The sequence below is a fragment of the Muntiacus reevesi genome, chromosome 5 (genome assembly GCF_963930625.1).
Source record: "Muntiacus reevesi chromosome 5, mMunRee1.1, whole genome shotgun sequence".
Classification (NCBI taxonomy): domain Eukaryota; kingdom Metazoa; phylum Chordata; class Mammalia; order Artiodactyla; family Cervidae; genus Muntiacus; species Muntiacus reevesi.
Genome location: NC_089253.1, coordinates 122,253,081 through 122,268,346, shown reverse-complemented (window position 1 = coordinate 122,268,346; position 15,266 = coordinate 122,253,081). Strand labels below are relative to the sequence as shown.

Sequence of the window (15,266 nt, the reverse complement as noted above, 5' to 3'; positions counted from 1 at the left end):
TATTTACTGAATTACTTAAAGTTCCTTGCTTAAATTCTCAGTATACTAAAAAAAAGGTATGTGACACAGACTCACTTAAATATTCAGAAAATCTGAATGAAAAGTTTTTAACTATACAAATATGCAAACTTGGATCTGCTCGCAATATGGGTATCCGAGTATATATAAACATTTTCAAATATTTGCTTTTGCTGAAATTTCATTATTTTTCAAATCATATTATAGTCATATTTGTCATAAATTGTAACTAATAGTATTGTTTTGCATCAACTCATTAGGCTTTAACATCTAAGTATTGCAATAAGTTGAGATATAGTATTAAAAATGGAAACTTTCATGTCAGTGAATACATAGATATGGTCAAGTTCATCCTTCTTTTATAAAATCACTTAGTGCATGGCCATAAGAACATACGCATACTTTTTTAGAGGTGGACCTCGGGTTGGGTTTGGGAATGCTGGGGACTTACCATGACAAAGGAGGCATTGATGTATCTGCTTATCTCTTCCGAGTCACTGTCTTCGTCCGAGGACTCATCCGAGTCTTGCTCACTCTCCTTGCTCGTTTCCAGCTCGTGTTTCAGGGCCACTCTGTTAAAGTCATCTGTGCAAAATAAAAATAAAACTTAAATTTTATTTAAAAAATAAATAAATCTCTGCTTGACTGTCACGTGGAAACCAGAAAGTCATTTAGAAGTAACAGATCTCATTAGGCATACATATTGATCTACATGGAATGAGATCCTGTTCCATTCTCATTGATTAACAAATTATTTTCTAAAGCTCTAATAGAAAGGTGATCGATCCCAAGAAAGTCTCAGGAAAAAACATAGGACACAATTCTATGTCATAATGTTCCATCTGATTATTCAATATTTGATACATATACTTCAGTTTTCCATAAAATAGCATCAATCTAATGGATAAAAGTTTTAAAAATACATCTGTAAGTTAATAAAATACATACCTTAGGTAAAACCTAATGTTTCAATTATATCTTATTAACAGTAAATTAGCAAGCTTAATTAAATGAATACCTCAGATAAATAATTATTTCATCGAGAAAAGTATTTAGTCCACAATTTCTTCCTGTTACTCAATTTCATTAATTTAAAATAACCTGATCAAAGGATCTGATTAGTTATATCACCATCAATTCCATTTTTTAAACTGTATTCATAAGGACCTCTTCAGAAATTAATCAAACCATGCATGGATCCAATTTATTGGGTTGTCTATCTTGGGTTATATTTTCTCCATGTTAGTTTTAGTGTATGAATATTTATTTAGCAACAGAATAAAATTATAGTTATATAGGTATGGACCTATCAATATACTTAAATAGCAAAAGATGCATGTTTTGATCTGTGAAACGTGGTGATCAAGAGTTTATAGTATATTTCCTGCCTACTTTTAACCTCCCTGATGTAAGGATGGGATAAACAGAAAACGTAAAGGGAACAAAAGGATGTAACTTTGCTACTTGGCAATTACCCTGGAGTAAATAACTGCAATAAACTGAAGATGAGAGGCAAGCTGCAAAGAGAACTTGCCCCTTCCCCAGCCTAAGAGGTTGCGTCTTTCTGAAAACCCATTTCTGAACTAAGAAAACACTGGCTACAGTCTCTCCTCCCAAGTCCCCTGTAAGTGTTCAGGGTTCAATGTATTTGCTGCAACTAAAATTCAAAGAACCTATAACTATTCTCTGCTGTCAAGCAAATGTTGAAGTTGCTTCCCAAAGGTTTGCATGTATGTCTCACATTAAACAAATTCAAAGAACTTCACCATGACACAAAAGATAAAAATAAACTGCATACATGGAATGATGTTAGAATTCCTGTTTTTACTCTTATTTTCTTCTTGGTTCCCAATATGCTGTGTCCTCCAGCTCCTATAAGAAGGAAGTCTCTGAAGGAAAGAAATAGAAAGGAAACACCTTTTAAAATGTAGTCACTAGTTCAGTTTATTATTGCAGCATAAGATGTTCTGTAAAGAAAAGAATTTCATTAAGTTTTGTGAAATTTACATACATTCCCTAAGGTCCCAGTGTTTAAGTTTGTCCCTGATCTTTTTTTTTTTTAAACTATTCAGGTCTTAAGTACTTTGACATGGTGAATTTGAACATATGCAATTATATAACAGAATATGTGAAGTGGTGCTAGATAGTAAATATGTGAAGGGGTGCTAGATAGTAAAAAATGTATGGTTTGTTCTTTTATAAGTTAAAAGCACTGTACAGATATTGGCCGTTCTCCATGTGGCAAAACCAATGTTAAATTATTTCAAATGACCCAAAGTCAATTCTCCCCCAGGATAAAGCATGCACAGATGACTTGGCTCATGCTTTGCATAATCGACACTGCATTTCTTTAAGCCCTGCACACTCCCTTCCCCTCTCCCTCCTGGCAGCTAGTCAGGTGGCAAGGGCTGCCATGTCTCCAGGTGAAGCTCTCACATCCTTCTGCGTTTCCCTCCTCCTGTCCAGGACCCTTCCATTTCTCACTTGAAAACACCAGCAGCCTCTTCACTGGCCTCTTTACCTTCAATCTCGCTTGCTCTAATCCTTCTAGAACTTCTCTCCGGTTTCTGGCAGCTTCCCGTCCTCGTCAGGAAGGAGCCAGCATCAGCACAGCGCAGGAAGCCTCTCGGGAGGCGGCCCTGACTGCCTGCAGCCTCACCTCCTGCTGGGCCCTCTGCACTGTAGCCAAATCCTCCTCCACCTTCGGAGGGGGCCAAGCTGTCCTTTGATTCTCAGGAGACTTGCAGGGGTGTTTTCTGCCTGGACTACCCTCGACCCTTTTTGTCACTCTGCTAACTTCTACTTGCCCTTTAGATGTCCATTCAAAGGTCAGTTTCTACTTGAAGCTCTCCTTGCCTGCAGCCTTTTCTTCCTAATAAATAACTTAAACAAATATTTGTCAAGTGGATAAATAGCCTAGGCTGAGGGATCTCAACACGCAGTTGAGTACCATTATATTCACAGTTACACACACTCAGATATACACACTCAGTGGAAAAGGCCCTGATGCTGGGAAAGATTGAAGGCAGGAGGAGAAGCGGACGACAGAGGATGAGATGGTTGGATGGCATCACCATCTCAATGGACATGAGTTTGGGCAAGCTCTGAGAAGTTGGTAAAGGTCAGAGAAGCCTGGTGTGCTACAGCCCATGGAGGTGCAAAGAGCTGGACATGACTGGGAGACTGAACAGCAACAAAAATACAGATATGTGTGTGCACATACACGTGTGCATGCATATACATTACGAACACATTCAGAAAAACTCTGGTGCCTTCTTTCAAACTCAGTATAGCACTTGGTTTCAAACCACACTCATGTCTTCCCCTCCTCTAATTTTTCTCCAATCTTCAGCCATCCACAGTCTCCACTCCATTTTTGTAGATGGGTTTCATTCCAAAATACGCATTAGTTTAAAAGTTATGATTTCCACCATACCTGCTATGGAAAATTACCCCTATTCTTCCTAGCCATTTATTCTGGCACCTCCAATTCTATCAAAACCTTTAACATACTGCTTTGATGACTTTCTCATTGTACTGCATGTCTTTCTGTGGCTCACATGCTCTTTATTGACCACCCACCCTAAATTATTCACTTGCAAGCACCCTCCGCTCCTTCACCTCCCAACTTTCAGTTCGTCACTTTAAAATATCCTAGATGTGCTTAACCCAACTACACACAGCCTCTAACCTCAAGGTCACTGCAGGAAACAAAAACCACAAACCGACCGACCGACGCTCCTGGAAAATTCATGACCGTAAATTTCAAAAGATCCAACAGTAATTTCTGGCCACCCCACCGCTTCACCTGGGAGATGACTTTCCTTCTTTGATAGAACTATTTCAAATCATTTTCTATTTCTTGAGCATGAACTCTTCTTTATGACTCACTTCTGCCCCACCCCCAAACTCTCAACCAATAATCTTACTTCCTATGCTCTTAAGAAAGACGAGGCAATTAGACATGAGCGGCCTCAATGTTTCATCAATGATCCACCAGCCAGCCTCCATCTCTACCCTTACTTTCTGTCTCCCTGTCTGCCTAGCCAGAATAATTTCACCGCTTCTATCAGAGCTGTGGTTACCACCTGTATGGATCACACTCAACACCCATGTCCACATACAAATCACTTTGATTCTTGTGCTTAGAAGCACAAACTCAATCATATTTGCCCAGTCAAGAATCTACCCGTTCTGGTAGTGACTTTACATATGAATTTTTAGATTAAATGTGTAAGTATTTCAAACAGTGTCTGTGAATATGGAGTACAGTGGAGTTAGTGAATTAAATGCAGTGGAAAGAGCAAGAATAAAGAAGCACCTCTTACTGAAGACCAAGCTGGTAGTCTGCTGGTTTTTCCATCAGAGGACAGTCTTCAGGCTGGATCATGTTACTTGGTGACTATCTCAAGCCCCAACCCTACGCCCATCCCAGCCCCACTCTGATCCAAAACATTAAATGGCTCTGCATCTGATTAAAAGCAAAATCCACTGAAAAATAAATAAATAAATAAATAAAAAATAAAATAAAATAAAAGCATGTTCCTGGTCTTGTTGTGAAAACTTCTAAATTGACCAGTTTGGTAGTTCACAGAAAGATTCGATAAACTGAAAATCAGGTGAAAGAGAAAACTAGCAAAAGCTTTGTGATGACTGGACAACTCTCTGAAATCACAGTGAGCCACATCCTAGGTTAGTTTTCAGAGTAACTGCCTAATAAATAGGTTAGGACACACGTATTTATCCTTCAGTTTCTATCTACCAGCTCCAGCCAGTTCTTGCTCCTAAGTCAAAATAAACTCCTATAATTATTTCCTTTACAAACCAAAACCAGATGTAGTTGTTAAAGGTGAGATGCTACGCTGCCTTTGGTGGGCCAATTTTGTGGCTATATACTATTATTTTGACACTTTATTTTATACCAGGTTAACGAGGAATGGCTAACATGTTGGCCGCAGCGTCAGATTTCTAGATTTAAAGAGGTTTCCTACCTAATAGTTTTGTGCTTTCAGGCATTTCTCTTAAACTCTCTGTGTCTTAGTTCCCTCATCGGTGCTCCATGTTACAGCAAAGCCCGAATACAAGAGCCAGGCCATGCGTACAGGACAGAGCTGGCAAACAGACAGAGGTCCAGGTGGGTGCTGTTACCTGGAACTCAGCCTCCAGTGGGGAAGGCTCACTGGGCGGGTCTCTTTTCTTCATGTTAGACAGGTATGGGTGTAACTCAGACAGGCTCACTTCTGTCTCCCCAAACTGATTGTACTCCACCAAGGCCTGGTGAATCAAGATGTACTGTGCCTGTCATTTCAAGGAAGGATAGAGACAGTTAATTTAGCATTTACAGTCCAGTGAATCACATTTAAATAAAGTACACATCCCCCACGTTTGGTTCATCTGGAGATAATGTTTGGAAGAGAACATTGGTATCTGCCACATTTAAACAATCCGGAAGTTGGCACTCATAGTTCTCTGGGAAATGAGTAAATTCCATCTCAGATTATTTTGCCAGGAAAAAAAAACAGCTTCACAAATAGATTAGGCATCTATAATGTAGGTTATAACTTCTATTTTATTCCTAACAGTTAAAAAACACTATCTGTTACTTCCTCCCAGGACTAGTGTTGAGTTAGTAAGTTAAATTACTAAGATATAAAACTATAAAGTTCCACATTGTATCTGAGAGGGAAAAAAAGCAAGTTGATATTCCATAGAACACATTTTTTAAAAGTTTTCTAGCACCTTTTAAAATAGAGATTATACGAAAGAATCTGCCTGCTTTGTGGGAGACCCAGGTTCAATCCCTAGGTTGGGTAGATCCTTCGAAAAAGGGAACGGCTACCCACCCCAGTATACCTGGGGCTTCCCTGGTGGCTTAGATGGTAAATAATCAGTCTGCAATGCAGGAGACCCAGGTTCAATCGCTGAGTTAGGAAGATCCCCTGGAGAAAGGAATGGCAGCCCACTCCAGTATTCTTGCCCAGGGAATCCCATGGACAGAGGAGCCTGACAGGCTACAGTCCACGGGGTCACAAAGAGCTGGACATGACTAAGCAACTAACACACATACAAGAAAGCATAAAATACCAAACCCAGATTTAACTATTCTTAAACTTTTACCATATTTGAATTGCTTTTAAATAAATGACGTATTTCTGATAAAGTTCAAGCTCCTTTAACACCACCTCTACTTTGACTGTATCCTTCCATTCTATGTTATTTTGCCACAGGAAATAGTTCCTTCTTTTCTGGAGGACAATCCATTTTAAGACTTCTACAATAACATGCATGTATTTATAAACATCGTATTTCCGTGTCCTTTCTTAATAGTTACATACATCGTACTGTAAATGTTTTATCTGGTGACTGTATTTGCTCGCTGCTCTCATCTAGCACCCGCCCACACTGAGAGCTACAGACCGATCAATCCTGCCAACTGCAGCAGGACATGGTGTACAGGGTCCCCCTGCCCATACTCTGCTGGCCTACGCCCATACCGATATACATCTAAAAGTTTTCCATTTTTGTTATCCGAGCAATGCTGAATTCAATGAACACTCTTGAATGTGTGTCCAGTTGTGCAGATTTGGAAATGATTCTCGATTTGGAAATGTTTCTCTTGGGTGCATACATATATATGTGGAATTTCTGGGTCAAGTGCAGGCATTCTCGAGAATAATATTCATCAATTACAATTACTGACTACGTGTGTGTTCCAGGGACTCATGTAAGTGCTTTACTTGGATGATCTTTTGTGTCTTAACTCTGTAAGGTAAACACCATCATTATCTCCATTTGGATGACGTCACTGAAGCACAAGAACTTTAAAAACTGGTTGAAGAGTGCATGGTATTAAGAATAACCATCACAATTTGAAACTTCTAAATCTAGTTCCAAAAACTAGACTCTTAACCACTGTACTGTACTATTATGTCTTCCTAGGTTTAATTTTATGAAATGCTGACAAACTCAGTTTTGGCATTTTTAATTGTTTCCCAACCTACGATGTGTAAATGGTATCTCATTATTTTTTAACATATACTTTATAGTCATCCTTATTCCACAGTGTTCTCAGACATCAACGCAAAATGCTTCTAACTTGATCGATGCTTTAGTTTTCAGGAAATGGAAAGAAGCTGTTTGAGATTGAGAGCAATTTGGATTTCCTTTAAGGTTACCACTCCCATCATGAAAAAGGATTTAAGTCGGAAGCTCAAAGTGAGGACCGTGCCTAGAACATACCTCCACCTGAACCATCAGGCACCTCTGTCGTCTGAGCTTGACGACATAGCCATAGACATCCACCTTGTTCTCCGCCTCCAGGCCTTCCAGCATGGCATCGATCCCGATATAGGTGCCTGTGCGCCCAACACCAGCACTGACAAAGCAAATGAATGGAGGAAAATGAACAGAAAAGCCCAGAAGTGCCTCCCGTCTCCCTCCCCACCCCACCCCTCTAGGTGATCCAGAGCCCCTGTTTGAGTTTCCTGAGCCATATAGCAAATTCCCCGTGGCTGTCTAGTTTACATATGGTAATGTACGTTTCCATGTTACTCTCCCCATACATCTCACCCTCTCCTCCCCTGGCCCCACGTCCATAAGTCTGTTCTCTCTCTCTGTCTCTCCATCACTGCCCTGTAAATAAATTCTTCAGTATCATTTTTCTAGATTCCATATATATGTGTTAGAATACAGGATTTGTGCTGAGGTTTGACAGAAAACAGCAAAATTCTGTAAAGCAATTATCCTTCAATTAAAAAAAAAAATAATAATTTTTTTAAAAGCCCAGAAGGGTTAGTCAGGGGAAACATCGTAACCTCCTTCTCATAGACCTTCTGGAAGCAACAGCTGCCCAAGGGGAGGGTGGCCCCGACAGCCCCACGGGCGCGGGTGTGAACAGCCCTGGTGCCTTGGGAGGTCTTCACGTACCTGCAGTGCACCACGATGGGGCCGCTGAAGAAGTTGCTGAAAGCGTTCACCCTCCTGCGCAGCTTGAGGAGCAGGTGGGGGTCTTCGGGAACCCCGTGGTCTGGCCAGCTGGTGAACTGAATGTGAGTCACTGCCCTTCCATTTGCTTTTTCTTTTCTCTAGTCAGGAGATAATATTTCTTTTAGAAGATTTTTCTTTTTAACTATGGAAAGTAAGTAGGTAGAAGGGAGGACCAGTACAAAACACTTCTCATGCAAGTTTTTTTTTTTTTTTTTTTCATTCATGATTGCATTTTCCTGTCCAAAGAAGAACTAGGAATTGAGACATCATGCAGGGATGGCATGCACTAACAGGTAAGCAATTACTTACCAGGAAGGTAAGTAATGTATGACAAGTGAAGCTGAAACTGCTAGGAGCTTTCATGCTGCCAAGCCCCAAACAAACAAAGTAAAAACACAAGAACACACACACAAAACCGGGGGCTGGTGGATGGGATTGAAAAGAAATAAAGTAAAAGCCACTCTCACAACGGCTTGGAATACTTCTTCTTGGGAAGCCAGACAAATAGGACTATCATCATAGGAAGAAAGTCTGATTAATTATTTGACCAATGCTGTATTTCTCATATTAGAAATATCAGTTCAGACAGTAGAGAGAGAACTGGGGAAAGTCAGCTCCAGATTACAGCTCATGCTCGTCCCAATTTCAAGGCAAGCACTAAAAGATGCATGATTCATAATCTCTAACCAAGTATGAAGAGGAACTGCCAACGTGGTTGGATGTCACTTTCAGATCGGAAGTAACTGAGCTAATGAGGAAGAGTAATGTCAGGCTAATCAATGTAACCAGATTGGCGTCAGCCTCTACACATCACCCCAATCTATGACTGGTCCTTCCTGGCTCCAGTGCATCATATACTCAGCCATGAACCACTGGCTTCACAGCCCTCCCAAGTCATAGTTGTTAGTTGCTGGTGATGCTGTAAGACTTTAGAAGGCCGTAGAAGAAATAGGCAACTGGTATTTTTTTTTTCTTGCACAAAATGTATCTGGATCATATGGAAATACAATTCAGATGACTGAGAAAACTTCCAATAAATGGAATTGAGAGAAACTATCAAACTTCTCTATGTGTGTACATGTGTGTATTATTCGCTCAGTCGTGTCTGACTCTTTGGGGCCCCAAGGACGGCAGCCCACCAGGCTCCTCTATCCATGGGATTCTCCAGGCAAGAATACTGGAGTGGGTTGCCATGTCCTACTCCAGGGGATCTTCCCAACCTAGGGATCGAATCTCGGTATAAAGATCTCCATTTTTAATACCTTTATTAAGATATTTTCACATTCCTTTAAATAGTAAAAGTTTTTATTATAGTCGTAGAGTTGTGAAGACACCACCACTAATTATAGGGTATTTTCATGACCCTCCCAAAAAACCCCGTACAGATTAGCAGTCAGCTCTATTCTTGCCCCCCCCCACCTCAGTGCCAAACAATCACTAACCAACCTTCTGTCTCTGTAAGTGTGACTAATCTAGACTTTTCAGATGAGCAGAATCATATAATAATTAGTGGGAAGACCACCATTTTATCAGGTCACACTGACCATTTTTTTTCTGACCTAAATATTTTCTCTCTCCTACACAGTTAGAACTTTAGACTTCTTACAGTAGTCTCTATGCCATTGTATAAATATTCTTTCCATATGGTAATAAACCTACTGAGACTAAGGACCATTTTTATCACTCATTCAATAATTCGGTCATTCATTTAACACAATTAATGAGCTCTTTCCACTTCAAGGGTCACAACATTATAAATACTTTGGATGCGATGTGGACAAAGATCATCTTCACTGTGACTTACTTGACCTTGGTGGCTTATTGTTTTAACCAACTCTTCCCCCATGTAGTTCATTAAAAATAAAATTTCCAGGTAGATTTCAATGTCTCACATTGACTATTCCACAGTCATATTTTATACTAACAGTATGAAGATTAAAATTCTATCAAAACCAAACTCACGTTTCCAACGGTCAGCTTCTGAATGATGTAATCCGGGCATCTTTTGTGCTCGTTGATCTCCACAATCACATCTCCGTAAACCCGGATGCCCTCTTCCACTGATGGCCAGTACTCTGCACACTTGTTCTATGTTTAAAAAGCCATTGAGAATTTAAGTTTCTCATTTAAATGAATTTGCTCATTAAACACTCTTTGTAAAACAAAACAAACAAGAAATGTGCTCTTTGAATGTCTCAAAACATTTTTATGTTCCATTTCACTGGGATGCTTGAAAAGTATTCCATTTCCCATGAAGCGCCCAGAAGGCTTTCCTTCATTCTACCCAGCAGATGATCTTCCCAGGCTTAGCTGCATATTAAATGGGGACGTGCTTGGTGGTGAGCAAGAAATTCTGTGGTTGCATGTGGTTAATTTCAGGCTGGGGTATGCGGAGGTTTTCAGGCTTCCTAAAGTCATGTTACATAAATTACCGTCTATCTCCCCAAGGTCAGCGTGAAGGTCAGTGTGTTTCAAGTATTCACAAGTACTTGTGAAACCAGCTCACAGAAGTGTACGGAACTTGAAATAATACTGGAACAAAACAGGAATCCCATAGGAGTCCAGCAATTAAGCAGAAACATTTAAATTTTACTCCTATATACGTAGATTTGTATCCTCAGTTGTGAAGTCATATCCGACACTTTTGTGACCCCATGGACTGCAACCTGCCAGATTCGTCTGTCCATGGAATTTTCCTGGCAAGAATACTGGAGTGGGTTGCCATTCCCTTCTCCAGGGACATATATTCATATATGTACATATTTTATCCTTCTGTAGGTATGAAAATTGAAATAAAATGTTCCAAGAGAGAACTGTCTGTTTTGTCATCAAGCACATACAGATGTGACGTTTTGAAACGCAGCCCAACCCTCGCTTTTCCTAACATCCAGCCTCCACCTTGTGAGTCCCAGACCTTCACCCTGAGAACCTCCTGGGTTCATACCTTGTTCCCTTCTTCACAACGAGTGACCATGACAATAACCGTGGCTTTCTGCTCCCAGATCATCCTCCAGAAATCATCCACAGTCTCATCCCTGGGACCTAGGCGGTAAGCAAATAAAAACTGGTAAGAAATACCCTTTTAAAAGTGCTAAAAAGAAATTTTTCAACAAGAATATCGGACTAGCAGAGAACTTACCTTGAGCTGCAATGTATTTCCTGGGTTCTTTGAAGCCCTGCTCAAGGCAGACAGAAAGAAACATCATTTACTGAGCGTTCAATTATCCATTTACATGCCCAAGTGGGAAGTAAGGAGGCTGCTTCAAACCTGTCGCTTCTTGAGTGTGCATTTTCCTGAGCAGTTTCAAATTACAAGGGGAGTTTATTAACTCATGATCAGTCATTTACCTGTGCCAAACGTATTAATGTTTGCAAACAATATCCATGACTTCATGTGTCTTTGTCATATACCCTAAACAAAGCTGAGAAGTACGTAGGTTTTAGCTCCATCTGGGATGGTGCAGCAACCTATAAGAGTAATCAGGCATCCCTACATTTTATATCCTGTCAGGCTTTAAAGCGCCGTCTGCCGCAATTTAATCCTCCTTACCAGCCATAGAGTAACTTCGGGGATTCTTACTCAATTTCTTTCAATAACTCATCCTGAGATTAGCCTCAAACTTCTGCCTTTTATCTAGTGCCAGGATATACCAGTGATGGTCCAGAATCAGCCACATTATGTATTGTCTACAGACGTGTAGCCATGGGCTTCAGAGCTGAGGAGCTTTCACAGAGGTGGCATGTCCTGTAAAACCCCAAAAGTTGCTATCTGGCCCCTTACAGAGAAAGCCTGCCAATCTCTGCTTTCACAGAGTGACATTTTATGTATCCAAGATATATATTTCAGTTAAATTAAACATCATACAGAACAGTGTGAATATCATGGCAACATTTTTGGATAAGCGGTGGGCAACAAATATTGCTGTCCTCTGGTTTGCGTGTAAAGAAATCCTCAGTGGATAAATAGGAACAATGTGGTGGTGGTTTAGTTGCCAAGTCGCGTCCGACTCTTACGGCCCCGCAGACTGCAGCCCGCCGGGCTCCTCTGTCCACGGCATTCTCCAGGCAAGAGCACTGGGGTGGGCTGCCGCGCTCTCCTCCAGGGGGTCTTCCCGACCGGGGACTGGGGCAGGCCTCCTGCACTGCAGACAGTCTCCTACATGCGGACGGATTCTCTACTGACCGAGCCACCCCGGAAGCCCCAGACAACATGAGGGTCCCTCTGAGATGGGTGGGGGCGCTGCCTACATGCGGGTTGGCTGGGAGGGAGCTTTACAGTGTCTGCATTTTTACTTTATTTGTCTTGGGGTACAGCTTATTGACAGTGTTGTGTGAGTCTCAGGGGTACGACACAATGGTTCAGTTATACAGAGACGTGTATCCACCCCCATACAGAACAACAAGTTTAAAGAAAGAAAGGTGCTCGTATTTCCTGCAGGGACAGTAAAACAGTCTGGCACGCTCGAGAATAGTAGTGTCAGTCGCTCTTTGCGACCCCACAGACTGTAGCCTGCTAGGCTCCTCTGGCCCTGGGATTCTCCAGCCAATACTGGAGCGGGTTGCCGCTGCCTTCTATAGAGGATCTTCCCGACCAGGGATAGAACCCAGGTCTCCTCTGCTGCAAGATAATCTATGATAAAAACTGAAGTTTGGGATTAACATGTATACATTAGTGTATATAAAACAGATAACCAATAAGGTCATGCTATATATTCTGTAATAGTTTCTCTGTATTTTTATACTGCTTATTTTTTTTAAATTTTGTGTGATGCATTACTTACTTAACAATAGTATAATAAATTACAATTTTAAAATATTTTGGATAAGTTAAGCGTGTACAATATCCTCAGACATTTATTAACTAAACAAGGGCAAAGTAACAAATTACCCAGTGGACTTCCATGGTGAGGTGCAAATGCAGGACTCTTATGAGAAATAGACACAAAGATAATTTAGGTGATATACAGCACACGACAGGCACCAGAGTGTTTTGTTTCTTATTATCATTTTGTTGGGAGAGAAAAATCCTATATTACCTAGCAGTGATAGTAAATAATCAATAACTGTTCTTGCAAATATTAGTGATGTTGTTGTTTATACCAGTGACATTGATGGGCTTCCTTCAAAGGATTTCAGATAATATTTCTAAAATCTTGCTATGATGGGACATAGGTATATGTTTAACTGACTCACTTTGCTGCATACCTAAACTAACACATTGTTCATCAGCTACACTGCAATAAACTCTTTAAAAACATAAAAATTTGCCATGACAAAGATGGAGCTGAATAGAATGTATAGACACAAGAAAAATGAAAATGGTCAGTGACAAAATGGTGAAGCTGTAAAACCTGGCCCTTATGCACTTCTTACTCACATCAATATAGCTGGCATTTATATAGTTTGATCCTGGATCTCCATTTATGTCAGAGAGTTCAACACGGTTGTAGTCATCTGCTCAAGGAAAAGGAATATTAAATAAGTGAAATAATGAATAATCGAGTAGCCTAAATGTATGGGAATCCAATTCTCAATGAACACTTACAGGGAAGGATATCAACATAGCGGTTTTTGTTCTGGTTAAAGGATTTTCGAGCATCCTTGATGGAAAACTTGCTAAATACCCGTGGAATGCTCTGAAAGACACAAAGATTCTTCGGATCAGAGCAGATTGTAGAAAAACCACTTCCCCTCACCACTTATCGTTCTGAACAAGTGAGACATCCTGGTACGTATTTCCTTTACCCTGGTGAACAAGCTGCATATGGTAATTGAAATGAACGTTATTAGGAATTATGCAAAAAGCCCTCTTTAAGAAAATGAATGATGGACTACTTTGAGAATAAATCCCATGAGAACAAATTTAGCAGTAATTGCTCTGCCACTTTCAGATTCATTGTAAAACACACTTGGATAATTATCTGGAGCACAAGGACACATCAGCCAAATGTGTTTCTGGACACGACTTCGTAACTAGTACTCATTCACTGAAGCAGCATTACCCAGTTTTATGGCAATACATCTCTCTACTGGTCTACAGATACCTGATAATAATAGCTGCTTTGACTCCACTGCACTATAATGTGGGATAAACTATCAAGGCCAACAGCTACACAACACATTTAAGACGGATCACGTTGGTGATGGAGTAAACTTTCTCGTCCTATGGCAAGAAGAGCACCCACCTGAAACTCAGCCAGGAAGAGCCTTCCTTCATCCGCGATCTTTCGCTTGTAAGTCTCCAGCAAAACATCTGCATGGATGGGCTCCACGTTCATCAGCTGCTTCTCATCATCTTTAAACACATCAAAGGTTCATGGCTGGTATCACATCTCTCTTTCCCACGTTCATACACATTTCATTAGAAGCAAATCTTGGGTTAAGCTGAGTGTTTTTCCTTCTCACACACAGTCCACCTGAAACATCTCACTCACATAGAGATTCACCTGTAAACCTATGACATCTCAATTTGGGGCTCTAATACTCTTCTGGTCTTTTATGTATTAATCTTTCCCACTGACTCTCAGGTCTTCCACCCAGTTACTCAGAAGGACCTCAAACTCAAGATGTTCAAAGGCATCTCCCCTTTATTCTAGCATCTCAAATCTCAGCAAATGGGACCACCACTCCCAAAGTCACCTAGCAAGCAAACTTCCAAGTGACCCATGATTTCTCCCTCTGTCCTTACATCCAACAGGTCACCGCGTACCTTCCACATCTTCTGCCCAGGGTCACGCTCGGGACCCCTCCTCATCCACATGACGACCCGTCTCCCTGCCTCCAGTCTGTACCCACCCTGACTGCCTTTTGAAACTGCCACAAATTCATCTTCTGATCCACAAATATGAGCATGCAACTCCACTTGCTCCAAAGCTCACACTACTGTTTCTGCTCCATAGTCTACAGGTTAAAGTTTCACTGGTTATCGTGATATATGAGCACTTTTTATAGTATCATGTGACTCATCTCAGCCACAGTTTCCTACACTCTTGCTCTACATCTTAGGCATGAATATTCGCCAAGTGCATCACAGAGGTCCCCCCCATGCCTCCGTTCACACTGTCTTCTCTGCAGAGAATGTCCCTCCTCACTGTCTATCTGCAGTGACAGATTTCAGGCCAAGTATCACCACTGTAAGGAGATCTAGGGCTACATTTCTTTGTTGCATTATACACATTTTATGACAATTACTATACTTACCTATACTGTATATTTTTAAATTTTATCTAAGTTATTGTGAAATATTATAGACATATAAATAA

At 40.7% G+C, this 15,266-nt stretch overlaps 1 protein-coding gene across 4 annotated transcripts in view; it reads right to left on the bottom strand.

Annotated features, from left to right (window-relative positions):
* The window catches only part of PTPRC (protein tyrosine phosphatase receptor type C), a 120,762-nt gene that overhangs the window by 9,818 nt on the left and 95,678 nt on the right, over positions 1-15,266 (bottom strand). For all 4 annotated transcript variants that reach the window (XM_065936327.1, XM_065936329.1, XM_065936330.1 and 1 more), the window contains 11 exons: positions 14,190-14,299; positions 13,550-13,640; positions 13,382-13,458; positions 11,144-11,180; positions 10,949-11,046; positions 9,967-10,092; positions 7,945-8,102; positions 7,258-7,393; positions 5,167-5,316; positions 1,817-1,907; positions 470-603 (listed from right to left, as the gene is read on the bottom strand). In XM_065936327.1, coding sequence (XP_065792399.1) covers positions 470-603; positions 1,817-1,907; positions 5,167-5,316; positions 7,258-7,393; positions 7,945-8,102; positions 9,967-10,092; positions 10,949-11,046; positions 11,144-11,180; positions 13,382-13,458; positions 13,550-13,640; positions 14,190-14,299 — 1,208 coding nt within the window. The remainder of the gene's footprint in view (positions 1-469; positions 604-1,816; positions 1,908-5,166; positions 5,317-7,257; positions 7,394-7,944; positions 8,103-9,966; positions 10,093-10,948; positions 11,047-11,143; positions 11,181-13,381; positions 13,459-13,549; positions 13,641-14,189; positions 14,300-15,266) is intronic.